Below are 27518 nucleotides of genomic sequence, written 5' to 3'. Positions count from 1 at the left end.
AGGATCTAGGTTCTGCAACCAACTTAGAGCATCCGGTGAATTCAGCTCATTCTTTGCTGACTTCACCAAGGTTCCTTGAATAGACTGAAATTATCTTCCATCATAAAATTCTTTGCATCTTTCAGGCAGTTTTAAGCTTAACCCAAAAACAGCATGAAGGAAAGTAACCATTCTGTCTACAGTTAGAGACAAGATTCTTGAGTACAGCATGGAAACCATGATGGTGCTTTGATCAATGAGATTGTTCTCCAGGGAGGGAGGCTTTAATGACTTGTGACTGTCTTCCCCTCAGTTGCTCCAGGAGCCACCTATGAATGAGTCCTTTCAAAGGAGATGATATGAGACGGGCCCAATTTTAATTCTGAACATTGAGTTTTATTAGGTAAACAGGAGTACTTTTCAAGTGCTCTCCCCTGAGTCACTTCTATGTAGATGAGCAAACCACCATCACTGAAGCCCTGGCAACATGTTTGGGATGAGCAGGGGAGAAACTTCCATTATCTTTGTGGTCATCTTGAACAGATCTTGAAGAAAACTGCTCCCGTCAGCGCATAACTTTTGTTTTACCTAAAAACTTAGCTGTGGTCTTCTTTGTTCTTCTATTTTTTTCCTGAGGATACTTAAGCAAAAAAAAAAAAAAAAATTGTGGTTTGTCTGTTATGCCAAGGAAGAAAAAATACTTGTTTTATGTGAGTTCTTATTTGAAGTGAGTCATGGCTAACTACACTAAGAAGATGAAACATTAAAGATACTTCAGTTTTGTTTTTTGGGTTTTTTTAATGTCCTCTTCATTCATTTGTTAAACTCCAGGAAGTCTGGTTCTTTGAAGGTAATTAGTGATGGTAGGAACAATGTCACTTATAATAACAGTCATCACAGCCCCTTATATTGCAAGTCCATTGGGCTTTCAGGTGGACAGGGCACTAGGTCAGTAAAGGGGGTGAAGCTCAAATAAGCCAAATTCCCCAATCTTGAACACTTCTCACTGACCCTTCATACTGAGTTTTATAATGCAGGGAAGCAATCTTTAGTGTAATTTTGAGCCCCTCCCCTTTTTGATTTGTGAGGCGTGAGGGGGTGTCTTAGTCCCCTCCTTAATGGGCAGTACTTTGAATGGTTGTTGAGGATGTGGAACTTTAAAAATCACTGAAATGTACCTTCTCATTTTTTTATCATGTCCTCCAACCAAATGGAGAATTTGCATTATTTTTGGAGAATAAAAGATCTCTCTCTTTCAAGACTGAACCTTGTCGGGAATAAACTATCCTCTGCCCTTCCAGGTTTTTCTGGCTGGTCTAAGAATTAAATGAGACAGATTACCAGGAGAAAATCAAATTTAACTTCATATATATGGGAATGCACACACATAAGAGGTCAGAGACTCCACATACTTGAGACAGAAAGGTGAAAGGAGGTACTTATGCCATCCTGAGCTAAGGAATGAGGTAGGGGGTCTAGGTCTTCCAAGGACAGGAGGGTTCATTCTCAGGAGATTAAGAACAGCATGTAGTCATAAAGATGGGGCCACTAAGATAAATTTTATCTCTAGTAAATACTTTTTCTAGGAAAAATCTTCAATTCAAATTCTTCTAGGTAGTTAAGACAGAAGCAGTGAATTTCTCCTGAACCCACAGTCTCTATTGCATCTAGTTCAAAATAAGTCTTGTGTAAGAGTAGCCCATTTGGGGGATGCTTGTTCTGAACCCCTATAGACCAAATTTTTATGTTTTTCAGTGTGGTCCTAGGATATTTCTAATTTTTCAAAAATGGTCCCTTTTTATCACTTTGTCTCCCTTGTGAAATCCTAGCTAAAATGGGATAGAAATAATTAATGGAAGAAAGTAAGACACTGATTAAAATAGATATTTGTTTTTATTATTTCTTTTGGATTACTTCCACATTTCATATTTAAATTGTGGTATATGATCTTAGAATTTAAGCTGTGACAACTAATTATCTCCATTATGCTGATTTCCCAGTTTTCATCATTGCTTAACTCTTAGAATTTTGATTACTTTATATCTTAAATTTCATCATGTGTAGTAAATCCATACTAACTTGCAATATTTGAGGAAGTAGAGTGAAGCCTAGACTAAACTAACTAGCTTAAAAATCTTAAATACAGTGATTTTCAAACAATGTTATATTACTCTTTGCGACCCCATGGACTGTAACCTACCAGGCTCCTCTGTCTATGGAGTTTTCCAGGCAAGAGTACTGGAGTGGGTTGCCATTTCTTCTCCAGGGGATCTTCCCGACCCAGGGATGGAACCCGGGTCTCCTGCATTGCAGGCAGATGCTTTACCATCTGAGCCACCAGGGAAGCCCATACGTATATATAAAAAACATAAATCACATATTACCTAGCATGATCCTTAATGAATTTGCAATTACCTTAGTCTTGATTTTGCATGTAAATGGAAAACTTCTAAGTGCTTGAGGTTACTTTGAAAGAGTCCTTAATATTTTAACCAGTAACCCTTAAAGCTTAGGTATACTCTTATTCAGTAAACCTTTTTTATTTTTCTCACAGCCAGGTTGAGAGTCCATTTAGCTCAGCTATATGAAGTATTACATTATTAAGTAGAATGGAGCTGCTAGGGTATTTTTAGAGAAAAATCTACAGTGCTCTCCATATACACGTGCGTCTACATGACTATTGCATCTACTACACACACTGATGTGTATGTGCACATGTATTGCAGTCCCTGAGCACACCATGTATTTGTGGGCAATTTGAGGACATGATCTTTGGGTGTAAACTAGAGCAAGCTTTCTGAGGGCAGGAAGCGTGGCCCTTGGCATTCTTCTTCTGTGTAAGCATATCTGCCAGAGACTTTGCTTGGTGCCCACCTTAGTTGGGGGCAGCCGTTACGAGAGGCAGCTCCAGTTCCTTTCTGCCTTTCCCTCTGGGTGCTAATGAATGGGAGGCGAGGCTGTGTTGGGGGAAGGCTGGGAGGCTGAGCTGTGCGCCGGGTGCCTTCTTATGAGTGGGCGTGTGACTCCGCGCCTGTTCCTGATTCTCTTGCTGCCGCACCATGAGCTCAGTAGTTAGGAGCACAGGCTTTGGTGTCAGCCCTGGGTTTGAACCTTGGCACTCTCATTTTCCAGCTGTGGGATCAATCTTGAACAGATCTAGTTAATCTCTCCAAGCTTCATTTTCCTGATCTAGAAAACAGGGATCATAATTACACTCTCACCAGGTATATATGTACTCTTGGAAGGAATTTTTACACTGGCAAACAGGTGATTCTTGCCTTACTATTGAGTGGATCAGTTTATCATCTACCTTACACAATCAGCATTTCTGAAAAAGGCCGTTTTGACTAAAGGTACAACCAGTCCTCTGCAACCACCGGTTCCACAGTCACAAATTCAACCAACCTCATATAGATGACTTTCCTGGGGGAAAAAATTCCAGAAAGTTCTAAAAACCAAAACTTAAATTTGCTGTAGGCCAGTGACTACATAGCATTTACATTGTATTGGCTATTATGAGTAATCTAGAGATATTTTAAAAGATACAAGAGGATGTCAGTAGATTCTATGCAAATACTATGACAATTTATGTAAGAGACTTGAGCATCTGTGAATTTTGGTATTCATGGGGGTCTTGGAACTGACACCCCATGGATACTGATAGACCACTGTTTGGGGGGATTTTTGTTTTAATTTTGAAATGGTAGCTTTATTTTTCACAAGTTAATTAAAATGTAAGTGTTTTCATAAACTAAGATTTTTCAACAGTCAGATGATAAATGTTTAACTGATACCTAAGGATGAAATTAAAAGATGCTTACTCCTTGGAAGGAAAGTTATGACCAACCAGATAGCATATTAAAAAGCAGAGACATCACGTTATCAACAAAGGTCTGTCTAGTCAAGGCTATGGTTTTTCCAGTGGTCATATATGGATGTGAGAGTTGGACTGTGAAGAAAGCTGAGTGCCAAAAAATTGTTGCTTTTGGACTGTGGTGTTGGAGAATACTCTTTAGAGTCCCTTGGACTGCAAGGAGAGTCAACCAGTCCATCCTAAAGGAGATCAGTCCTGGGTGTTCATTGGAAGGACTGATGCTGAGGCTGAAACTCCAATACTTTGGCCACCTCATGCAAAGAGTTGACTCATTGGAGAAGACCCTGATGCTAGGAGGGATTGGGGGCAGGAGAAGAAGGGGACGACACAGGATGAGATGGCTGGATGGCGTCACCGACTCGATGGACATCGGTTTGAGTAAACTCCAGGAGTTGGTGATGGACAGGGAGGCCTGGCATGCTGCAATTCATGGGGTCGCAATGAGTCGGACACGACTAAGCGACTGAACTGAACTGAAGGATGAAATGAGCTTTGCAGGTTGTTCAGTTGGTAAAGAATCTGCCTGCAGTGTAGGAGACCCAGGTTTGATCTCTGGGTTGGGAAGATCCCCTGAAGAAGGAAATGGCAATCCACTCCAGTATTCTTGCCTGGAAAATCCCATGGACAGATACTATCCATGGAGTAGCAAAGAGTTGGACATGCCTATGCGACTAACAAGGATGAAAAGGAAAATGTACCGCCAGACCACACTGTGACTAGGGTTGTTAAATCAGCATTGTTCCTGACAGTGCAGGGTCAAGTTCCTAAAAAGAATTTGATTGGCTTAACTCAGCCTGATAATAGATTCCCCTTTGGCCATATCCTCCTATTTCAATCAGGGTCACAAGACACAAATGCACAAACTGTGGGTGAAGTCACTTGAGTATAGGAGGCAATGACAGACATCTCTAAACGCTGTGAGGGTCAAAAGCAGTAAGTATTTGCTAAACTTTGAGCATTGGTAGAAAAATGACCATTTAAAAAAAAAGAAAGATTGAGTATTGATGATAGATAAAACCTTGAAAAGTGTGAGATCATTCAGGCAGAATGTAAGTGGAGAAGGGCCAAAGACAGCTGACTAGGTAAACCTGACATCCATGAGAAGACAAGGGGAACTAGAAGAGAAACAAAAGAGTTACCAGGAATCAAGAGTTATGTGTTATTTCATGTTAGAAGGTGTAAAGAAGATGAAAATAACTGATAATGCTAATTGAGAGTCTTTACAAGAGAATGTCTGAAAGCAGCTACATGTAAAGGGATGAAGTTGGGCTTCCCCAGCGGCTTAGCAGTAAAGAATCCACCTGCAGCACAGGAGCCATAGGAGATGCTAGTTGCATCCCTGGGGCAGGGAGATCTCCTGCAGCAGGGCATGGCAACCCACTCCCATATTCTTGCCTGGAGAATCCCATGAACACAGGAGCCTGTTGGGCTACAATCCATAGGGTTGCAAAGAGTCAGACACCACTGAAGTGAATTAGCAGGCACAGAACATTTCTAACACTATATTAAAAAAGCTCAAAATGGATTAGAGACCTAAGTGTAATACTGGAAACCATATGACTCCTAGAAGAAAACATAAGCAGAACATTCTTTGACATAAATTGTAGCAATTTTCTTTTTTTGGATCTGTCTCCTAAGGAAGAGCAAATAAAGGCAAAAATAAACAAATGAGACCTAATTAAACTTAAAAGCTTTTACACAGCAAAAGAAACCACCAACAAAACAGAAAGACAACCTACTGAATGCAAGAAAATATTTGCAAAACAATATGACAGATAAGGTGTTAATATTTTAAATATATAAACAGCTCATACAACTGAACATAAAAGAACCACAAACAACTTGATTAAAAAATGGGCAAAAGACCTGAATAGACCTTTTTCCCAAAGAAGACATATGGCCAACAGGCACTTGAAAAGATGCTCACATTGTTAAATATCAGAGAACTGTAAATTAAAGCCACAATGTGATGCCATTCATAATAGCTGTTATCAAAAAGATTGCAATTAACAAACATTGGTGAGGCTGTGGATAAAAGTGAACCCTTGTGCCCTGTTGGTGGGAATGTAAATTGGTGCAGTCACTGTGAAAAATGGTATATATGGAAGTTTCTCTCAAAAACTAAAGTAGAACTACCATATAACCAAGCAATTATACTTCTGGGAATATATTCGAAAAAAAGGGAAAACACTAATTCAAAAAGATACCTGCAGGAATGTCGCTGGTTCTCCAGTGGTTAGGACTCAGTGCTTTCACTTAGGGGGCAGGGTTCAATCCATGGTCAGGGAACTAAGGTGCTATGAGCCGCATGAGTGCAGTCAAAAAAAAAAAAAAGATACACCCCAATGTTCACTGCAGCATTGTTTACAAATAATCAAGATACAGAAGCAACTTACATGTCCATCAATGGATGAATGGATAAAGAAGATGTGGGATATAAATATATACATATGTATATGTATATATATATATACACACAAACACACAATAGTATTTGATTCAGCTACAAATAAGAATGAAATTTTGCCATTTGCAACAGTATGGATTGACTTGGATGGTATTATGGTGAAATAAGTCAGAGAAATAATGAAATGAAATAAGTCACAGAACGATAAATACTGTATGATATCACTTATATGTGGAATCTAAAAAATAAAACAAACTAGTGAACATAACAAAAAAGAAACAGATTCACGGGTATAGAGAACATACTAGTGGTTACCATTGGGAGAGAAAAGAGGGGAGGGGCAAGATGGGGTAAGGGATTGAGAAGTACAAACTACTATGTATTAAAAGAGTTACAAGGATATACTGGATAGCACAGGAAATTTACCTAATATTTCATAATTGTAAATGAAATACAGCCTTTAAAGTTTTTGAACCATGTTATACACCTGAAACTATTATAATATCAACTTTATCTCAATAATTAATAGATAGACAGATGGATAGAAGGTCTGAAAGACATCCCATGGATCTACCAGTGTAGTGGGTCAGAGGCCAAACTGCAAGTGTACAATGAATGGAGAATAAGATAGAAACACAAATGTTCATCATATTATTCTACCAAGAAGTCTGATTGCAAATTGGAGGAGAGAAATTAAAGGAGAATTAGAGGGGAACATAGCATAAGTGGAGGATATTAAAATTTTGTTTGTGATAAAAGTGTTAGGTATATTTGTCAACTGAGGAGAAAAGGCCAACCAAGAGGGTGAGTTGAAGATACAAGAGGAAAATGATGAATGAAACAAGAATCTCTGGGAGGTCTGAGGGAACAGGGTGGTCGGTGGAGGCATCTATTTTTTCAAAAAATATATTAACACAGTCAGTTAATACAGTTTCTATTTCTATTCTTGTTTTTCTTCTTTCTTTAATGTTTAACTTAACTTTGAAATGGTAATGCATTTACATGGTTCAGAGTTGTTTTTGGCTACACCGCATGCAGAATCCTAGTTCCCCCAACCAGGGATGGAACCATGTCCCCTGCAGTGGAAGTCAGAGTCTTAACCACTGGACCACCAGGTAAATCTCCTCAATGTTTTAAAAGGTATAAAAGGGTAGGCACTGAAAACTCTTTTTCCCACCACCACCATACCCCCAGCTTTTGTGTGTTTTTAATTCGTCTTCCCATTGACAACCAAATTCATGAGCTTTTTGAGTGTTCTTTCAGAGACACCTTATATACTAGCAAAAAAGTACATATATTCTCCTTCTTTTTCATACAATTGGGGGAATTCAATACACATCATTCTTGTTTTTCTAAACCTAGCAACATATTTGGGAGATATTTCCATAATAAGTATATAAAGTGTTTCCTCCTTTTCCTGATTGCATTTTATTTCAGTTTCCTATTGATGGAGGCTGCACATTGTTCATTTTGTACATTGAACCATGAGCCATCTGCAATATAAATTCCTAGAGTTGGAATAATTGGTTCAAAATGTATGTACACAAAAAATTTAGATCTATATCATGATGGTGTGATCACTCACCTAGAGCCAGACTCTAGGTGGAGTCTTTAGACTCCAATCCTGGAGTGTGAAATGAAGTGGGCCTTAGGGAGCATTACTATGAACAAAACTAGTGGAGGTGATGGAATTCCAGCTGAGCTATTTCAAATCCTAAAAGATGATGCTGTTAAAAGTGCTACACTCAAAACACCAGCAAATTTGGAAAATTCAGCAGTGGTCACAGGACTGGAAAAGGTCAGTTTTCATCCCAGTCCCAAAGAAGAGCAATGCCAGGGAATGTTCAAACTACCACACAATTGTGCTCATTTCACATGCTAGCAAGGTAATGCTCAAAATCCTTCAAGCTGGTCTTCAATAGTATGTGAATCGAGAACTTCCAGATGTACAAGCTGGATTTAGAAAAGGCAGAGGAACCAGAGATCAAAAAGCCAACATCTATTGCATCATAGAAAAAGCAAAGGCATTCCAGAAAAATGTCTACTTCTGATTCATTGACTACGCTAAAGCCTTTGACTGTGTTGTTGTTATTTTGTCACTCAGTCATATCTCTTTGCAACCCCACGGACTGCAGCACACCAGTCTTCCCTGTCCTTCACCATCTCCTAGAGCTTGCTCAAACTCATGTCCATTGAGTCAGTGATGCCATCCAACCATCTCATCCTCTGTCTTCCCCTTCTCCTCCTGCCTTCAGTCTTTCCCAGCATCAGGGTCTTTTATAACGAGTCAGCTCTTCACATCAGGTGGCCAAAGTATTGGAACTTCAGCTTCAGCATCAGTCCTTCCAATGAATATTCAGGGTTGATTTCCTTTAGGATTGACTGGTTTGATCTCCTTGCAGTCCAAGGGACTCTCAAGAGTCTTCTCCAGCACCACAGTTCAAAAGCATCAATTTTCCGGCACTCAGCCTTCTTTATGGTCCAATTCTCACATCCATACATGACTCCTAGAAAAACCATAGTTTGTGGATCACAACAAACTGTGGAGAATTCTGGATGAGATGGGAATACCAGACCACCTTACCTGCCTCCTGACAAACCTGTATGCAGGTCAAGAAACAACAGTTAGAACCGGACATAGAATGTAGAATGGACTGGTTCAAAATTGGGAAAGGAGTACATCAAGGCTGTATATTGTCACCCGGCTTATTTAACTTATATGCAGAGTGTATCATGCAAAATGCCCGCCTAGAGCACAAGCTGGAATCAAGGTTGCTTGGAAAAATATAATATCAACAACCTCAGATATGCAAATGACACCACCCAAATGCAGAAAGTGAAGAGGAACTAAAGAGTCTCTTGATGAAGGTGAAAGAGGAGAGTGAAAAAGCTGACTTAAAACTCAACCTTCAAAAAATGAAGATCATGATATCTGGTGCCATCCCTTCATGGCAAATAGATGAGGAAAAAATGGAAACAGTACAGACTATTTTCTTGGGCTCCAAAATCACTGTGGATGGTGATTGCAGCCATGAAATTAAAAGACACTTGCTTCTTGGAAGAAAAACTATGACAAATCAAGATAGCATATTAAAAAGCAAAGACATCACTTTACCTACAAAGGTCCGTATAGTCAAAGGTATGGTTTTTCCAGTAGTCATGTACAGATGGGAAAGCTAGATCATAAAGAAAGCTGAGTGCCAGAAAATTGATGCTTTCAAATTGTGGTGCTGGAAAAGACTCTTGAGAGTCCCTTGGACTGCAAAGAGATCCAACCAGTCCATCCTAAAGGAGATCAGTCCTGGGTGTTCATTGGAAGGACTGATGCTGAAGCTGAAGCTCCAATACTTTGGGCACCTGATGGGAAGAGCCAACTCATTGAAAAAGACCCTGGTCCTAGGAAAGATTGAAGGCAGTTGGAGAAGGGGAAGACAGGATGAAAACTCTGGGAGACAGTAAAGGACAGGGAAACATGGCATGCTGTAGTCCATCCGGTTGCAAAGAGTCGGACATGACTGAGCAACTGTAAAACAAACAAAAATATCATAAGAAGCAAAATAGCACTGCAGTTAAAGACTAAGAGTTCTAGACTGCTTAAATTCCAGCTTCACTGCTGACTAGTTATTTGCCCTCAAACAAGTCCTTATGTCTGTCTCAACTATAAAATGGAGATGCTGATAATAACAGCACCATTTTAGTTCTCTTCAGTTGATCAGTTGTGTCTGACTCTTTGCAACCCCATGGACTGCAGCATGCCAGGCTTCCCTGTCCATAACCAACTCCCAGAACTTGCTCAAACTCATGTACTTTGATATGGTAATGCCATCCACCCATCTCATCCTCTGTTGTCCCCTTCTCCTCCTGCCTTCAATCTTTCCCAGCATCAGAGTCTTTTCCAATGAGTCAGTTGGAGATGTTGAAAATAATAGCACCATTTCAGTTCAGTTCAGTTCAGTCACTCAGTCGTGTCCAACTCTTTGCGACGCCATGAACTGCAGCATGCCAGGCTTCCCTGTCCATCACCAACTCCCGGAGCCCACCCAAACCCACGTCCATTGAGTCGGTGATGCCATCCAACCATCTTATCCTCTGTCATCCCCTTTTCCTCCTGCCCTCAATCTTTCCCAACATCAGGGTCTTTTCCAATGAGTCACCTCTTTGAATCAGGTGACCAAAGTATTGGAGTTTCAGCTTCAACATCAGTGCTTCCAATGAACACCCAGGACTGGTCTCCTTTAGGATGAACTGGTTGGATCTCCTTGCAGTCCAAGGGACTCTCAAGAGTCTTCTCCAACACCACAGTTCAAAAGCATCAATTCTTCTGTGCTCAGCTTTCTTTATAGCCTATTTAATAGCACTATTTAATAAGGATTAAATGAGATAGCACATATTATACACAGCACATGCTCAATAAAATTATTATTATTTTGCCAAAGTGTTAGAGAGATTGATTAGAAATAGAAGTAGCAATTCTTTAAGGTGGAAAGAAGGAAATGATAAAGTGGAAGTTAAGAGAGAGAGAACTTAAAGTTCTCCAATTCCTTAAGTAAAAGGAAAGATTATCTGCTGAGCATGAAAGGAAAGGGGTGGAGAATAGGACTTGAAATTCAGAATAATTGAAATAAAAGGAAGGATGACAATCCTTGAATTTGAAGTGAAGAAACTGTAAGGATGGGAAGTTGAACGATTATCCTCCAAGGACCATAAAGTCCAGTATGTTTACGGCAAGAAGAGAGGAATCATGTAAGCCTCATGCCCAAAATCTAGACTGGGAACTGCAAAGGAGCAAGAAATCGCTCTCAGAGGTGGAGGTGTGGTGATCTGGAGTCTGTGGGCAGTGAAGAGAGTATCAATTCCATTGCTTTACCTGGACCCCGGGAGATAGTGAAGGACAGGGAAGCCTGGTAGGTGCTGCAGTTCATAGGCTCTCAAAGAGTTGGACACAATTTAGTGACTGAACAACAAACAACAACCTGGACAAAAGGTGTCTTCATTCAAAATGACAGCAGGGGTATCAACTCACACCCATTAGAATAGCTGTCATCAAAAAGACAACAAATAACAAATATTAGTGGAGAAAAGGAAACCCTTGAGCACTCTTGGTGGGAACATAAATTGGTGCAGCCACTATGGAAAACAATATGGAGGTTACTCAAAAAATTAAAACTAGAACTACCATTAGATCCAGCAATTTCACTCCTGGGAATTTATCTGAAGAAAACAAAAGGGCTAATTAGAAAAGATACATGCCCTATGTTAATTGCAGCATTATTTATAATAGCCAAGATATGGAAGCAACCCAAGTGCCCAACAATAGATGAATGGATAAAGAAGTTGTGATATATAGATATAGGTATAGGTATAGATATATAGATATAGATATACACACACACAAGGAATACTACTCAGCCATTTAAAAAATGAATGAAATCTTGCCATTTGCAATGAAATGGATAATGGATGGACCCAGTGGGTATTATGCCAAGTGAAATAATCAGGCAGAGAAAGACAAATTTGGTACTATTATCACTTACCTGTGGAACCTAAAACACAAAACAAATGAACAATCATAACAAAAGAGAAACAGGATTATAGATACAGAGAAGAAGCAGGTGGTTGCCAGAGGGAAAGAGGGTAGGAAGAGGAAAGAAATAGATGAGGGAGATTAAGAAGTACAAACTTCCAGCTGCAAAATATATGTCACAGGTATGAAATGTACAGTGTGAGGCATTTAGGTAATAAATATGTATTATCTTTGTATGGTGATAGATTGCAATTAGATATCATGGTCATCATTTTGAAATACATGTAAATATTGAATCACTAAATAAGGAAAGTAAGGAAGTATGCTTGTTCTAGAAAGAGAGAATACCAGAGCAGTCAGGGGAAAATTTTCGGAGAGGGAGGGAAGAGATGGGAGGATACATGAAGGAGGAGACTGACAAAGCAAGATTAGGGTAGGACTAAGTGAGGAAACAGGAATCCCTGAGTCAATGATGAAGTCACTGTTGTAAGAAGTTAATGCAAACTATGAATCCTCTCTCCAGAAAAAAATATATTTATATGTACATGCAAATGTTGCATGCAATCTCAGGAGGTCACAAACTCCATAGACATCCCAATTTTTGAAAGTAAATTTTTTTCTTCATGTATATTTTATTTAAAATTTTTTATTTTAGATTGGAGTATAGTTGATTTACAGTGTTGTATTTAAAGTAAACTTTTCATTGAGGTATAACATACACATGGATAATTGGTGTCCCACTTGAAGTGAACTTCCCTGTGTTACCAGAAACCAGATCAAAAAGCAGAACATCACCTGTCCCTCAGAATCCCCACCTTCCAGCCATGAACCATCCTGCAAGGATGACCACTATCCCGACTCCTATAACCATAGACTAGTTTGATCTGTTTTTGAATTTTCTATAAGTAGAATTACACAGAATGCATTCTTATAAGCCTGGTTTCTTTACTCAGTATTATGTTTGGGCAGTTCATACATATTGGTATATGGAGCTGCACTTCATTCGTTCTCATGTCTATATCATACTCCCTTTATGATGGATGACAGGTCATCCATTCTACAATCCATGAATATTTGGGTTTTTCCTAGTCAGGGAGTATTATAAACAGTGCTGCTATGGCCACTCTTGGACATGCCTTTTGATGAACATATGTACACATTCTGTTGGTTATGCACCTAAGAATAGAGTTCCCAGGTCATAAATTCTAGTAGATAATGGGTCTTGTGTTTTTTGACAAGGAACAAGGAAAACAGGGATGCAGGGGAAGCAGAATTCATACAAGCTTTCAGTCTGAATCCTAGTATAAAGTTATACATGTTTTGCATTGATCATTTATCCACACTGAGAATGAAATAAGACCACAACAATCAAAGACTTGATGAATAAACCCAAGGAGAGATTCATTGAAAAGATTAATAAAAGTTCTGACAAGTCAAGAAAAAAATAGAAAAAAAAATTTAAGAAATATTAATTGCCAAATGGACTCAGGAAGTCTCAAAGAGTTGAGGAGATCAGTAATTCCTAAAGAAACTGGAAAAGAATTATCTCTACCCAAAAGTGGTAGGGACTGACACTTCTCACGGTCACCTTTCTTTAAAGTTTCAAAAAATAGATAATTCCCATGATATTTAATCTGCTTTAGGACATAGAAAAAGATTGAAGATTTCTCCAATAACTTTACATAACTAGCAAAATCACAATAGTAAAACTTGACAATCCATAAATAAGAAAACTACAACCCATTTTCTCATATGACCAGAGATGCAACAGAAAGAAAATCCTAAGTAAATTACAGAATCCAATTCTGTATTAAAAGACAATTCTTTGGATAAGTTCGTATTATTCTAGGGCTTCCCAGGTGGTGCTAGTGGTAAAGGACTTGTTTGTCAGTACAGGTGATAAAAGAGACGTGGGCTCCATCTCTGGATCGGGAAGATTCCCTGGAGGGGGCAAGGCAACCCACTCCAATATTCTTGCCTAGAGAATCCCATGGACAGAGGAGGTTGGCAGGCTATAATCCATAGGGTTGCACAGAGTTGGACACGACTGAATCAACTTAGTATTCTAGGAATGGCAGGATACTAAGAATTCTACTAATATAATGCATCTAATAATAATTCAGTATTTGTCAGAGTCTTTAAAAATATGTATCCATAGCCTTTGACCAACAATTCCACTTTTTTGGATTCTATCCTAAGAAGATATAACAGTCATATCCAAAATTTTCACCACAAGGCTATTCCTTAGTGTTGTTTATATCAACAACAAAGACAAAAATAGAAACAACCTAAAATGTCCAATAATACAATACAGGGTCAGTTAAGCTATGTTCTACATATTAAATACACATGACAATGAAATAATATGCAGCCATTAAAAATAATGCTGTAGAAAACTTTTTAATAACATAGAAAACTATCCATGCCAAAAAATATATATAGCATCATTAAGTTAAAAAATATATTTGAAATTTTTATTTTTTATTTATCTGCATTCTCCAGATTTTTTGTAATTATCATGTGTAACTTTTATAATATAGTGATAAGGATGTGAGGCAACAGTTTTTAAAAATTCCTGTTTCTTGTTTGTGTTTGGATGTGAAATATCAGAGAATCACCTTGGCATTCGCTTGAGGGACAGAAAGTCCTTTCATTTTTCTCTACCAGCTGGTTGACCCCACTTAGGGCCTTGCTTGAATCTTAGGCCTCACCACTTCCCACCCAGCTATTAAACGTTATACAAGATTTCATCCAGTCTGCCTAGCACTGAGGCGAGATTCGCCCTCCACTGTGTCCCTGTTACTTTCCTGCTATGGAACTTTCAGTAGCTCCCCACCCTCCCTAGCTTTCCAATTCAGGCCTCCAGAGCCTGATTCAATGTACCTGTCAGATCTTATTTCTCAGGCACTGCCCCTGGCACACCCACGTCATGTCTGCAATGAAGACCATCTCACACACTGTGCCTCTTCTAGCTTCCACGTATTTTGACTCTGCTGCTCTCCCTCCCAACAGTGCCTCTCCTCCCCTCTCCCCCTGCCTCTGCCTATTAAGTCACCCTAATCTCTCCTTCAAGGCTTAGCTCAAATCCCCTTGCTTTCATGAAGACCAATCCAGCTCACACCTCTGACTCCAAATGGCCTTAAAAGTCTGAACAACATTTGAAGTGTTGAAGTAGTGGGCAACAAGACAGTCTGCTTTACAAGGTCTTGTGGATTCATCTTTCTCCTGAGCTCCCTGCCCTGCTGCCTTCCTGCTTAATTCCGGCAGCCCTTCTACAAGTCCATACTTTCCAAAGTACAGACACTGGCAGATCACCCCCAGAGAGGGGCAGAAATTTCACCTCCCACCTTTGTGAGTCTCACTCAGCGGGTCACGGGTACTTGCCTAAGGCCCACCTCCTCTACAATGAATGACACCAGAAGTCACCCTGGTGATGACTGACACTCTCTTGTGACTGTGCCTTTACCTAGTATTATCAAATCATTGATAAATACTGATTGAGCCACTGAAGGTGTGCAGCAGAAGATGAGGATTTTGTTTGTTAGGAAGATATACTAATAAGAACTCAGAAAAACAAGGAAGGCCATTTTGACACTACAGTGATTCTGGTAAATACTGAATGAGCGGGCACTTCATGTCAGGCGGCACTTTTACATGCATTATCTCGGTGAGTCACGACAGCTTTAAGAAGCATATTCCAGGGCTTCCCTGGTGACTCAATGGTAAAGAATCTGCCTGCCAATGCAGGAGACATGATATTTTGATCCCTGATCCAGGAAGATCCCACATGCCATGGAGCAACTAAGCCCACGCACCACAACTCCTAAGCTTGTGCTCTAGAGCCCCGGAGCCGCAACTGCTACCCATGTGCAGCAACTACTGAAGCTTGCGTCCCCTGTTTTCCACAAGAGAAACCACTGCAATGAGAAGCCTCCCCACTGCAACTAGAGTTGCCCCTGCTACCCACAAGTAGAGGAAAGTCTGCACAGCAATGAGGATCCAGCCAATAGCAAATAAACTGATTAAAAATAAACAGATAAACATTAAACTTAAAAAAAAGAAGTATATTCCACTGTTATTCCCATTATAGAGGAGGAAACTGAAACTTAAAACAGGTAAGTAACCATGAAACTACTGTATGACCCACCGATTCCACTTCTAGGTATTTACCCCTCCAAAATTGAAAACAGGGACCCAAACAGATACTATATACATGCTATGGACATGTACACCCATGTCCATCGCAGCATTATTCACAGTAGCCAAAAGTGGAAACAATCTAAGTGCCCATCAACTGATGAAAAAACAAAGAAAAGGTGGTATACCCACTTAACAGAACAGTGTTCAATCATGAAAAGGAATGAAGGGGACTTCCCTTGTAGTCCGGTGGCTAAGATTCTACACTTCTAATGCAGGGGACTCAGGTTCAGTCCCTGGCCAGGGAACTAGAACCCATATGCTGCAGTGAAGATTGAAGATCTTGAGGACTGCAACTAACTCCCAGCACAACCAAATAAACGAATATTTAGAAAACGAATGAAGTTCTGATGTATGCTACAAAGTAGATGAACCTTGAAAACATTATTCCTAGTGAAACAAGCCAATCCCAACAGACCAAATGTTATATGATTCCACTTATGTGAAATAGGCATATTCACAGAGACAGATTAGAGGTTGCCAGGGACTGGGGGGAGGGGGGAGGGGGAGTTATTGTTTCCTGGGTATACTTTCTATTTGGGGTTATGAAACCGTTTTAGAAGTAAACAGTGGTGATGGCTATACAACACTGTGATGTATATTGAATGCCATTGAATTGTACACTCAAAATGGTAAACTTTATGCTATGTATACTTGAACATACTAAAACTTTTTATGTCATATAGTTAGCATTTAAGCTAGAATTTGAGCCTAAACCCATCTGACTCTAGGGCCCCTGCTGTCAACCAAATGGTTTCACTCCCTCTGGCAAAAGCAGCAAACAAGGAATGGAGAGAACTGGATTCTTGTCATCACTATCTGTGTGACTTTATTCAAGCCTGACCCTAGGAGGCCTCACTTTCCTCAGCTGATAAAACTAGATAGTTGTCTGTTGATTGTGATTTCATCATACAGAGAGTCCCGAGCTGTGATTCCTGACCCAGATATCATTTGCTCCTGGCCAACTCTGGAGACATTGATGGACAGTGAGGAAGGGACAGGGACTAGCTGTCTGTGCCCTTACCTAGCCCCTCCCCTGGGGGTTTGCCCTGGTGTGGAGCCAGCTCTTGAAAGAAGCCTCCTCTCCCCTCCCCATTCTGGGAGAGGACTCTTGGCTGTGCTCCAGGATAAACTTCCACAAGGCGAGCAATAACATAAAGTCAAGGTGAAGGTCAGGGGAGCACTTAAAAAGGCCTTCTTGCACCCTGAGCTGGCTGAAGCCACTCTACAGCTGTTTGTCCTGCCTGCTGCCACCGGGACACAATGTGGGTGCTCTTGGCTGTCTTTCTGTTCACCCTCACCTATTTATTTTGGTCCAGGACCAAGCGCCCCGGTGCCAAGTACCCCAGGAGCCTCCCATCCCTGCCCCTGGTGGGCAGTCTGCCATTCCTTCCCAGACGTGGCCAACAGTACGAGAACTTCTTCAAGCTGCAGGAAACATATGGCCCCATCTATTCCTTTCGTTTGGGTTCCAAGACTACCGTGATGATTGGAAATCACCAGTTGGCCAGGGAGGTGCTTCTCAAGAAGGGCAAGGAATTCTCTGGGCGTCCCAAAGTGGTAAGCAATGCCTCTCATCCCTCCCCTCACCAGCCCCTGGGCATGTTGAGCTCTTCAGACCAGGCAATGCCTGCAATGCTCCTTCCAGTTCCAGCAACCTGTGATTCTTCCAAAAACAGACTGGTGGGGCTGTGGGTGGGGAGCGACCCTTCAGACCTCACCCAGCCTCTAAACGAGGCAGGAAGAATTAAAGGAAGACTTTATTTTGTGGGTTTCTCTGTAGGTGGGACAGGGTGGGAGTGGTGGTTTGAGGGGGTAAGGGAGCCCTTACAACATCATCTCTCCGAGCTGAAAAACTGAAAGTGTGAGCTATTCAGTCTTGACTGACTCTTTGTGACCCCATGGACTAGCCCACCACACTCCTCTCTCCAGACAACCATACTAGAGTGGGTTGCCCATTCCTACTCTGGGGGATCTCCCTGACCCAGGAATCGAACCTAGGTCTCACCCATTGCGGGAAAGTCCTTTACCATCTAAGCCACTTGGGAAGCCCAAGAGTCTAGCTCTTTGAGTCTAAACTACCATGATTCACGCAATCATGTATGTAAAGCATTTAGCCCAGTGCTAGAAGTTTTCAATAAATAGCCTTCACATGGAAAACAGGAGTGACTGAGGTCCTCCTCAAAAAGTTTTGAGGGAGAAATACCCTGATTCTTGGAAGGCTGGGATCACTATTTCCCTGGAGCTTCCTTGAGCTGCCCTAATCCCTGGGGAGGTGACCTCTGCGAACACTTTCAAGGAGGGTGCTGAAGATTCAGCCCGTCAAACTTTCTGTTTGCTCCTGGGGGCAGAAGGGAGTGGGAGCTAGTCATCCAGGAACACTGCCAGGCTCCGACACAGCACCTGGCTGATGAGTACTCCCCTGAACATCCTGGGGAAGGCCCCCTGGCTGCTCATCTTTGATCAGACCGAGGGTTGACTCTTCTTTCCTTGGGCCAGTCGGCCTGATCTGTGGGCCAACTACCCTCTCCCACCTCTGCTGGGCTTCTTCTCTCCAGGGCAAAAAGGAAGGAGGCTGCTAATCTGATGGGGTCTGCAGATATGGGGATAGAAGAGGGGAGGTCTGGGGGGACCTGTAGAGGTTTGGGGGTCCTCTGGGCAGAAGCAGCTTGGCCCAAGTCCAGGCTGGGTGGACAAGACATGTGGGCTCTTCTGATATGGCCGTGTGGTGGGCACACAGCTGGCAATGGAAGGGGGAACTAAAGGGGGCTCAGCTGCTGTGCCTTTAGCAGCTCCCGTCCCCAGAGGACCCAGGGAAGGCCAGGGGCCTGGTGTGTCCTCAATCTCTGCTCCTACAAGTTTGGAGAGTCCATCCCATGTCACTCTGCCTCACCCTGTCATTGATCTGAAAATCTAATTCGGGGTTCTTTCTTTCTCCTTACTCTGTCTCTCCGTTGGAACTGGGAGTGTTAGGCCGTAGGATCTGTCCTACCAAGGCCTTGCAGTCAGGGTGGAGTGAAGCAGGGAACTCTACAAGGAGGCTGCACGACAGGTACCAGCCTCATTCCTCTCGGTGAGGGTGGGTGGATGGGGTCTGAGTCCTTTGTCCTTTCCTGCTTTCCAAAGGCCACTCTAGACATCCTGTCAGACAACCAAAAGGGCATTGCCTTTGCCGACCATGGTGCCCACTGGCAGCTGCATCGGAAGCTGGCACTGAACGCCTTTGCCCTGTTCAAGGATGGCAACCTAAAGTTAGAGAAGATCAGTGAGTGCCTGGCTGGGCCTGGGCTGCAGGAGCTTGAAGAGGGTTGGGGAGGGGGAGGGTTCTCCCCCCGCTGGGTACCTCCGTTCCACATTCTCTTGGCCACCGCTGCCATCTACTGGCCATCGGCTCTCTGTCTTAGATGAAGATGGAACTGGTGCAGACGGGGGTGAAGGGATGGCTCAATGCCCACCCTTACACCCCTCTCTCCCCTCAGTTAATCAGGAAGCCAATGTGCTGTGTGATTTCCTGGCCACCCAGCATGGAGAATCCATAGATCTGTCCGAGCCTCTCTCTCTGGCGGTGACCAACATAATCAGCTTTATCTGCTTCAACTTCTCCTTCAAGAATGAGGATCCTGCCCTGAAGGCCATACAAAATGTCAATGATGGCATCCTGGAGGTTCTGAGCAAGGAAGTTCTCCTGGACATATTCCCTGTGCTGAAGGTGAGGATGGGGCCAGGCCCTATGGGCAGTCCTCAGCAGACCCTGACAGCATCCCCAGTTCTTTCCTCTTACAGTTCACTACAGACCCACATTTTTTTCTGACTACCTCAATCACAGTGACCTCTACCTCGTCTGACTTTTCAAACCCTTTCTGCTTCTCTACAGAATAGGTTTAGCTTTTAAAATATACATTTTAATACTCATGATAATGTTGCTGGTGGTATTGTTTAGTCACTCAGTCGTGTCTGACTCTTGCGACCCCACGAACTTTACCCGCGTGACGCCTCTGTCCATGGGATCTCCCAGGCAAGAACACTGGAGTGGGTTGCCGTTTCCTTCCACAGGGCATCTTCCCAACTCAGGGATTGAACACACGTCTCCTGCATTGCAGGCAGAGTCTTTAACAGCTGAGCAACTGGGAAATGCCATGCGCCAGTACCAAAGCTCCACAGGCATTCATCATGCATTCCCTTTGGAAGTGGGTTTTATTATCCCCATGCAGATGAAATACAGGCTTCAAAAAGTTAAGGAACTTAATCACGGCTTGAGACTCAAGTCTGTGTTACTACTGAGGAAAGTCTCAGTCAGCGCTAGATGTTTGACTGAAGGGGGAAGGGGAAGTGGAGGTCACTCCTTTCTCCCTTGTTTGGAATTGTCCTGGTTGTCACTGATGGTCCCATTCTGGGTCCCTATGCTGCCTTCCATTCTGGCTGAAGGTTGGGGTTAGAGTGGGAACTTGCCAGGGACGGACACGTAGAAGCTAACATTTCCACTTTGCAGATTTTCCCCAGCAAAGCCATGGAAAAGATGAAGGGTTGTGTTCAAACGCGAAATGAATTGCTGAATGAAATCCTTGAAAAATGTCAGGTAGGTGATAGGGCAGAAGAGAGGACGAGTTAGGTGGAAAGCGGCAGGAGAGCCGGGTTGGGTCCATTTTGGACAGTGTAGGATCTCCAGCACCTAGCAGAGAGCCTGGCATGTAGTAGGTGCTCAGTAAAAACTGACTTAACTAATACATGGGAGTAGAGAAGTGAGGAACTGAAGAGGATCCTGGAAGGGACCCATCCACCCCACAAATTTTAAGAGGGCCCAGTGTTTTCTCCACTTCCTCAACTTCATGGGTCCTGACTAGCCTCACTCCACTCCCTCATTTCCAAGTGGGAGAAGCCTTTGTGTCTACAGTCTGGCTGAGAGTATGGCAGGGCTTGCAGATGGGGCTCCTTCCTCATCATAATCTCCCAATCTCACCCAACCAGGAGAACTTCAGCAGCGACTCCATCACTAACTTGCTGCACATACTGATCCAAGCCAAGGTGAATGCAGACAATAACAATGCTGGCCCAGACCAGGATTCAAAGCTGCTTTCTAATAGACACATGCTCGCTACCATAGGGGACATCTTCGGGGCTGGTGTGGAGACCAGCACCTCTGTGATAAAGTGGATCGTGGCCTACCTGCTACACCATCCTTCGGTGAGTTTCTCTCTACCCGAGCGTTCCCAAGACTCTTGACCCCAGACACACTCACCTCTGCTCCAGAGAAAGGGAGAGGCAATACCCTCGGGATTTCTTTGCAGGCTGACTGGGCTGTTGCACCCTTTGCCCAAGCAGTGGTTGGCTCTGGTCCTTGGGCGGAGCTGCCCCATCTTCTGCAAGCAAAGCCGGGGTTGTAGAGCTACCGCTGGAAACGGTCTGGGCCCTTTAGGATGTAACAGTAGAATTCTTCTAAGCCCTTGCTTCTCCTGGGCTGATACACCCTGGTAACATCCACCCTGTTCTGGCCCTCAGTTGAAGAAGAGGATCCAGGATGACATTGACCAGAATATAGGTTTCAGTCGCACCCCAACCATCAGCGACCGGAACCGCCTTGTCCTGCTGGAGGCGACCATCCGAGAGGTGCTCCGAATCCGGCCTGTGGCCCCTACGCTGATCCCCCACAAGGCTATCATTGACTCCAGGTGTGCCTTCCCTCCCAGGACATCCGCCCACCTGGTCCCCCCTCCAGCATCTGACCCCACCAGCTGGCTGGTGAACCTACAGTCAACCACTGACAACCGATCATCCTACCCACGACCCTGCTGACGAGTGTGTCTATACCCACTGACACCCACTGACCCATCAACCTGACCTCCTTCAGAAGCTGCCTGCTGCCTCGGAGACTCGTGCTCTTACCCAATCCAAAAGCTGCACACAAACACACACACACACTCATGCTCACACGCACCAGCCCAGTATGCACACCCCCAGGCCCTAATAGACCCACAGTGTTGATCCTAAGTGCTAGTCAGGAATAGAGTGCAGCATTCATCTTCATTCTGTTAGAAGCTGAGGAGAAGATCGGGAGTGGGCATGAGGGAGCCAAGGACTCTTTTCCCCAGGGTAGGAACCGCGGAGCCTTGGGGCAGAGCAGGTGGGAAAGGACAATACTCCAGACCCTCTTCTCCTCTCCCTCTCTGCGGCAGCATTGGCGACCATACCATTGATAAGGGCACAGAGGTTGTGATCAACCTGTGGGCACTGCATCACAACGAGAAGGAGTGGCACCAGCCCAACCTGTTCATGCCAGGTGAGTCCCTGTTCTGTCCTTCCCTCCCAGGCCACACTGCCCGCTCTGTGCCCAACTCTCCAGCATTGTTTCCCTTCTGCCAGATTTCCTACTAGAAGACTCCTGACTCCCACTATATGGACCTGTTGACACCCCCAGCCTACCCTACACTTACCCAGATTCTTCACTGCTGGGTTTCCCACTCTCCTTCCACCAACTGCAAGCCTCCTCTCTTAAGAAGGCCTACAGGCATATGTCTCCTGTGAAGTCAGCCCCCTCTCCTCTTGCATGGTGCCATTTTCACCTGTTTAATACACTTTGCAACCTTCCTGAATATCCCATCTTCTCTGTGTGATTATGGCTACCTGAGAGCAGGGCATTTATCTCTCCTAAGATTGCCCCCCCAAAGAAGGCTGTCCACCTTCTCAGACTGGGGCTCCCGAGGCAGGGCCTTGTGCTCCCCCTACTCTACTGACACTGGCCCTGGCTCCCGGTTGATGCCTCCCCATGTTCACAGAGCGCTTCTTGGACCCCACGGGGACACAACTCATCTCGCCATCGTTAAGCTACTTGCCCTTTGGAGCAGGACCCCGCTCCTGCGTAGGTGAAATGCTAGCCCGCCAGGAGCTCTTCCTCTTCATGTCCCGGCTGCTGCAGAGGTTCAACCTGGAGATCCCGGATGATGGGAAGCTACCCTGTCTGGAGGGCAATGCCAGTCTCGTCTTGCAGATCAAACCTTTCAAGGTGAAGATCGAGGTGCGCCAGGCCTGGAAGGAAGCCCAGGCTGAGGGTAGCACCTCATGACTCCACCCTATGTGACCCCACCCCACAGAAATAGAGGAGGTCCCCCACCCTCTCCCACCACTCCTTCTTCCTCCCCACCCACTCTGCCTTCTTCCAGCCTGCAGCCCTGGCAGTGATGTGCATAAAACAGTTTTTTCTCCAAAGTTCCCTGAGCAGCTCCTTCATTTTTTCACTCATTTCTTTCAACAAGTATTTTATTGACCACCTACTATGTGCCACCCACTCTCCTTGGACCCTCAGGCTCCTGGGCCTCAAGAAACTTAAAATTCTAGTGAGGGTTGACAAACGAACATTTCAGAGACTCATAAGTGCTTTGGAGTCAATTTGCAGTCAATTATACTGGGTACTGATGATGTGAGGGGAATGGCTGTGGTGGGGTGGCCGCTGTGAATGAAAGGCTGGTGGAGGCATCAAGACTGTGGGGAGGTGCCCCATGCCATGTAAGCAGCAGGTAAGAGGTTCAGGATACTGGGTTAACCTGCCACTCTTTCACCCCCAGACACTTACAAGGAAAAACAGTTCTCTCTTGAGGTATATTGGCAATCCCTCATCACTGGCTTCTTCTGCTGTAGAATAAATGCACCGAGAAGTATGCCATTTTCAGCAAGGGCTGGTGAAAAGCTGACGGTCAAAATAGCAGGTAGCATGTGACAAAGCAACTGGCACTCAGACAGAGCAGGAAGGCAATTCTACTATAGTGTCTCCACAGCTGGTCAGGAGGGCAAGTCCTTTCCTTCTGTACTAGCTGTATCACTGTCCCTCCTGTTTGAAAGCAGGGATTGCTACCTGCTGGCCCATGGGCCACAAAGGGCCCACTACTTAGTTCTACATCCAGGTGGTACCTTTATTTTACAATTTTAGAAAAAAATAATGAAATTAACTGTCAACATCTTAAAATGAAAAGGATTCATACAGAAATTCTGATTTCCAGCTTCTGAAAATCCCAGGGCCATATTAGATAGGGTCACATACATACATGGCCTCTAGCTCCACCTCAGCTTACCCAAACCCCTACTGTCGAAAAACCCCATCTGCTTGATTCAAGCATGTCACTGACTAGCCCCTGTGCGCATCTGATGAGCTCGTCCTGCTCTCAAGTTCACTAACACCCCATTCATCCTCTCACTCTGAGGTTAAGGCCTGCTCAGAGGCCCAAATATAAATGGCAGACATCTGAACTCTCTAGACCGAGGCTCCAGCTACATCTTACACATGCCATGTAAAACAGGTACCTAGACAAAGAGGAGGGTCCCTCTTCACTGACTGAGGAGAATACCTCTAGCCAGTCAGGAAAACCTCCAGCCACAACACTCAGGAAATGAGACAGAGAACCAAGTTCTGCCTGGTGCCTGGCTGGCATCAAGCATCTGGCTGGGTGTTTTTACCCAAGTTACATATTCCTCTCTGTTTACAGGAAACCAGGAAACCGAGAGTCAGAGTGATAACACAGCTAGAACAAGTTTTCTGGATCTAAAGCCTGAATTTCAGTGGGAAAAAAACCTGAATGATTAACAGTTATCCTAAGCTTTCATGCTGGATGCTGACAGGCACAAAAATGACAGATAAGACATGGACTTTGACTATGAAGAACTTTGTAATTAGCAAACTGTTAGATTAAAAAATAAAGTTTCTGTGGCAGTTCTTATTGCTGAAAATCTTCCTAAAATATTCAGGTTCATTTTGTGCGCAAATACAGTTCAATGAACAGAATTCATCTTTTTTTTTTTTTTTAAATAATGTGGTAAAATTTCAGGGTCATAATTTGAAGCAATGATGGTTATATACACAACACACATATATCGAGCCAGTTTATACACTACACATTTTTACAGGACTCAAAAGCTTTTCAAATTTCTTTAACAGTCAGCCTCACCTTTGAGCCTGTCAGCCAGCACCCAACAAGAGATCAGAAGTGTTACCACCCTTATCTTACAAAGGAGGAACTGACACCTAGCCAAAGGCTGCAGATGACAGAATTGAGACTGTCAAAACTCTGATCTTCTGACTTTTGGTTCAGTATTCTTCCCATGACTGGGCTCTAGCTCATTAAAGTGGTTGTTTTACCTTGAACATGGCTCTTGATCAAATCAAATAATCATTTTGCCCAAAAAGAGGTGCAGTTTTCAAGGGGCTATGGAATAGTGAAGGTGCATGTGGGTGCTGATGTACTTTCAGAAAGATTCACTGCAGTTTCACTGGACAGTGAAGGACACGTGGAATCTCAGAGCCCTTCTTCACTTTAAGCAAAATTCTAAATTTAACCTATTTTTTCCTCAGTAGTTCCACCCCACTGCACCAGGCTTTTGCTGGGGGCAAAAGAAATATTAATAATGATGAGACTTATCAGTCGTGTGCCTGCCTGTCTACAGACTATTGCTCAGTCACTCAGTCACGTCTGACTCTGTGAGACCCTGTGGCCTGTAGCCCGCCAGGCTCCTCTGTCCATGGGATTCTTCAGGGAAGAAAACTGGAGTGGGTTACGATGCCCTCCTCAACTAGAGACCAGTACCAGAGATTTATTGCCAGTAAAAAGTTCAAAGAAACCACTGGCTTCCACCTCAACAAAGGGTGACATTAAAAATGCTACCCTGAGTGAACAGATACAAGACTTTTTAAAATCTTCAGAATCCAGAAGCTTTCCTCAAAATATTGAACAACTTTAAAGAACTTTCTGAAGCTTAAGACCTGACATCTAAAGATTAAGAGACACCAGATTTAGAAGGGAAATTTAGTATCCCCCTTTTCTGTTATCAAAGATAGACTATAATGCAGGTCAAGAAGCAATAGTTAGAAGTGGACATGGAACAACAGTTTGGTTCACAATTGGGAAAGGAGTACTTCAAGGTTGAATATTGATCACCCTACTTATTTAACTTCTATGCAGAGAACATCATGAGGAATGCCCTCCCGGATAGGCACAAGCTGGAACCAAGAGTGCTGGGAGAAATATCAACAACTTCAGATATACAGATGACACCACCCAAATGGCAGAAAAGTGAAGAGGAACTAAAGAGTCCTTTGATGAAGGTGAAAGAGGAGAGTGAAAACGCTGGCTTAAAACTCAACATTCAAAATACGAAGATCGTGGCATCCAGTCCCATCCCTTCATGACAAACAGATGGGGAAACAATGGAAACAGTGACAGATTTTATTTTATCGAGCCCCAAAATCACTGTGAATGGTGACTGCAGCCATGAAATTAAAAGACGCTTGCTCCTTGGAAGAAAAGCAATGACAAACCTGGATAGCGTATTAAAAAGCAGAGATATTACTTTGCTTACAAAGGTCCATATAGTCGAAGCTATGGTTTTTCCAGTAGTCATGTATGGATATGAGAGCCGGACGATTAAAAAGACTGAGTGCCAAAGAATTGATGCCTTCGAACTGTGACGTGGAGGAGACTCTTGAGAGTCCCTTGGACTGCAAGGAGATCCAACCAGTCAATCCTAAGGAAATCAATCCTGAATATTCATTGGAAGGACTGATACTAAAGCTGAAGCTCCAATACTTTGGCCATCTGATGTGAAGAGCCGACTCATTGGAAAAGACTCTGGTGCTGGGAAAGATAGAAGGCAGCAGGAGAAGAGGACAACAGAGGATGAGACAGTTGGATGGCATCACCGACAAAATGGACGTAAGTCTGGGCAAACTGCAGGAGAGGGTGAAGGACAGGGAAGCCTGGCCTGCTGCAGTCCATGGATTCACAAAGTGTCGGACACAACTGAGCGACTGAACAACAACAAGGGCCACAGCAGTAGGCATCCGGCTTGAAATATGGATTGTTATTAAAACAAGCGTAGCCGAATTGTTCTTTATGGCTTCCCAGGAGGACCAAAGGTAAAGAATCTGCCTGTCAAGCAGGAGATGCAGGTTCCATCCCTGGGTTGGGAAGATCTTCTGGAGAAGGAATGGCAACCCATACCAGTATTCTTGCCTGGAAAATCACATGGACAGAGGAGACTGGTGGGTTATAGTTAGTGGGGTCACAACAGTTGGACATGACTGAGTGACTAAACAACAATTGTTCTTTAAGCTGTATAAAGTTATTGATATTTGGGCAATTCTGAGATTCTACCCTTCTGGGGGTGGTTGTACAGATTTTTCAGAGATAAAATATCAGTTCCAAAAGGGTTTCACCTTAGCTACTGGCCATAAAAAATGAACTCTAGACCTGTCCTTGAGAAGGCATAGTTTCTCCTGATTGGGGCAACCAAGATATTAAGATTCTAAACTTCTGGGCAGATAATACATATTGCTTAGAAAGCAGCAGGATAAAGTACCCCTACTTCCTTCCTCTTTATTAAAACACGTCAGTTCACTCGCCCTGAGGCCTGTGGCTTGTGACTGCCTCCTGAGCAAAGTGCCACATACTATGCAGCACTAGTTTTCTGCCCATCCTGTCTCCACCTTGGCTCATCAGCCCTTGGTACCCACAGGATCAATCCCAGACCAGATGAATTCACAGATGCAGAACCTACAT

At 43.4% G+C, this 27518-nt stretch overlaps 1 protein-coding gene and 1 long non-coding RNA gene across 3 annotated transcripts; one reads left to right on the top strand and one right to left on the bottom strand.

Moving 5' to 3' along the window:
- Positions 1–371: 371 nt before the first annotated feature.
- LOC136158300 (uncharacterized) lies at positions 372–21339 on the bottom strand. 2 transcript variants are annotated; one of them, XR_010661325.1, is made up of 4 exons: positions 21218–21339; positions 2854–3168; positions 2180–2308; positions 372–619 (listed from the first exon to the last, which is right to left on the bottom strand). It is a non-coding gene; the product is annotated as an uncharacterized lncRNA (long non-coding RNA). The 2 variants fall into 2 exon arrangements; XR_010661324.1 differs by lacking the exon at positions 21218–21339 and having other exon boundaries at positions 2854–4580.
- LOC136158297 (steroid 17-alpha-hydroxylase/17,20 lyase-like) lies at positions 17245–23038 on the top strand. Its single transcript, XM_065920098.1, has 8 exons — positions 17245–17541; positions 19108–19246; positions 19461–19690; positions 20471–20557; positions 20947–21162; positions 21478–21647; positions 22152–22255; positions 22752–23038. Exons 1-8 carry the CDS (start codon positions 17245–17247, stop codon positions 23036–23038), a joined length of 1530 nt encoding a protein of 509 aa, XP_065776170.1.
- Positions 23039–27518: the final 4480 nt, after the last annotated feature.

Source organism: Muntiacus reevesi, chromosome 2, assembly GCF_963930625.1.
Source record: "Muntiacus reevesi chromosome 2, mMunRee1.1, whole genome shotgun sequence".
NCBI classification, from domain to species: Eukaryota; Metazoa; Chordata; class Mammalia; order Artiodactyla; family Cervidae; genus Muntiacus; species Muntiacus reevesi.
This window is presented reverse-complemented; position numbering and strand designations above follow the sequence as displayed.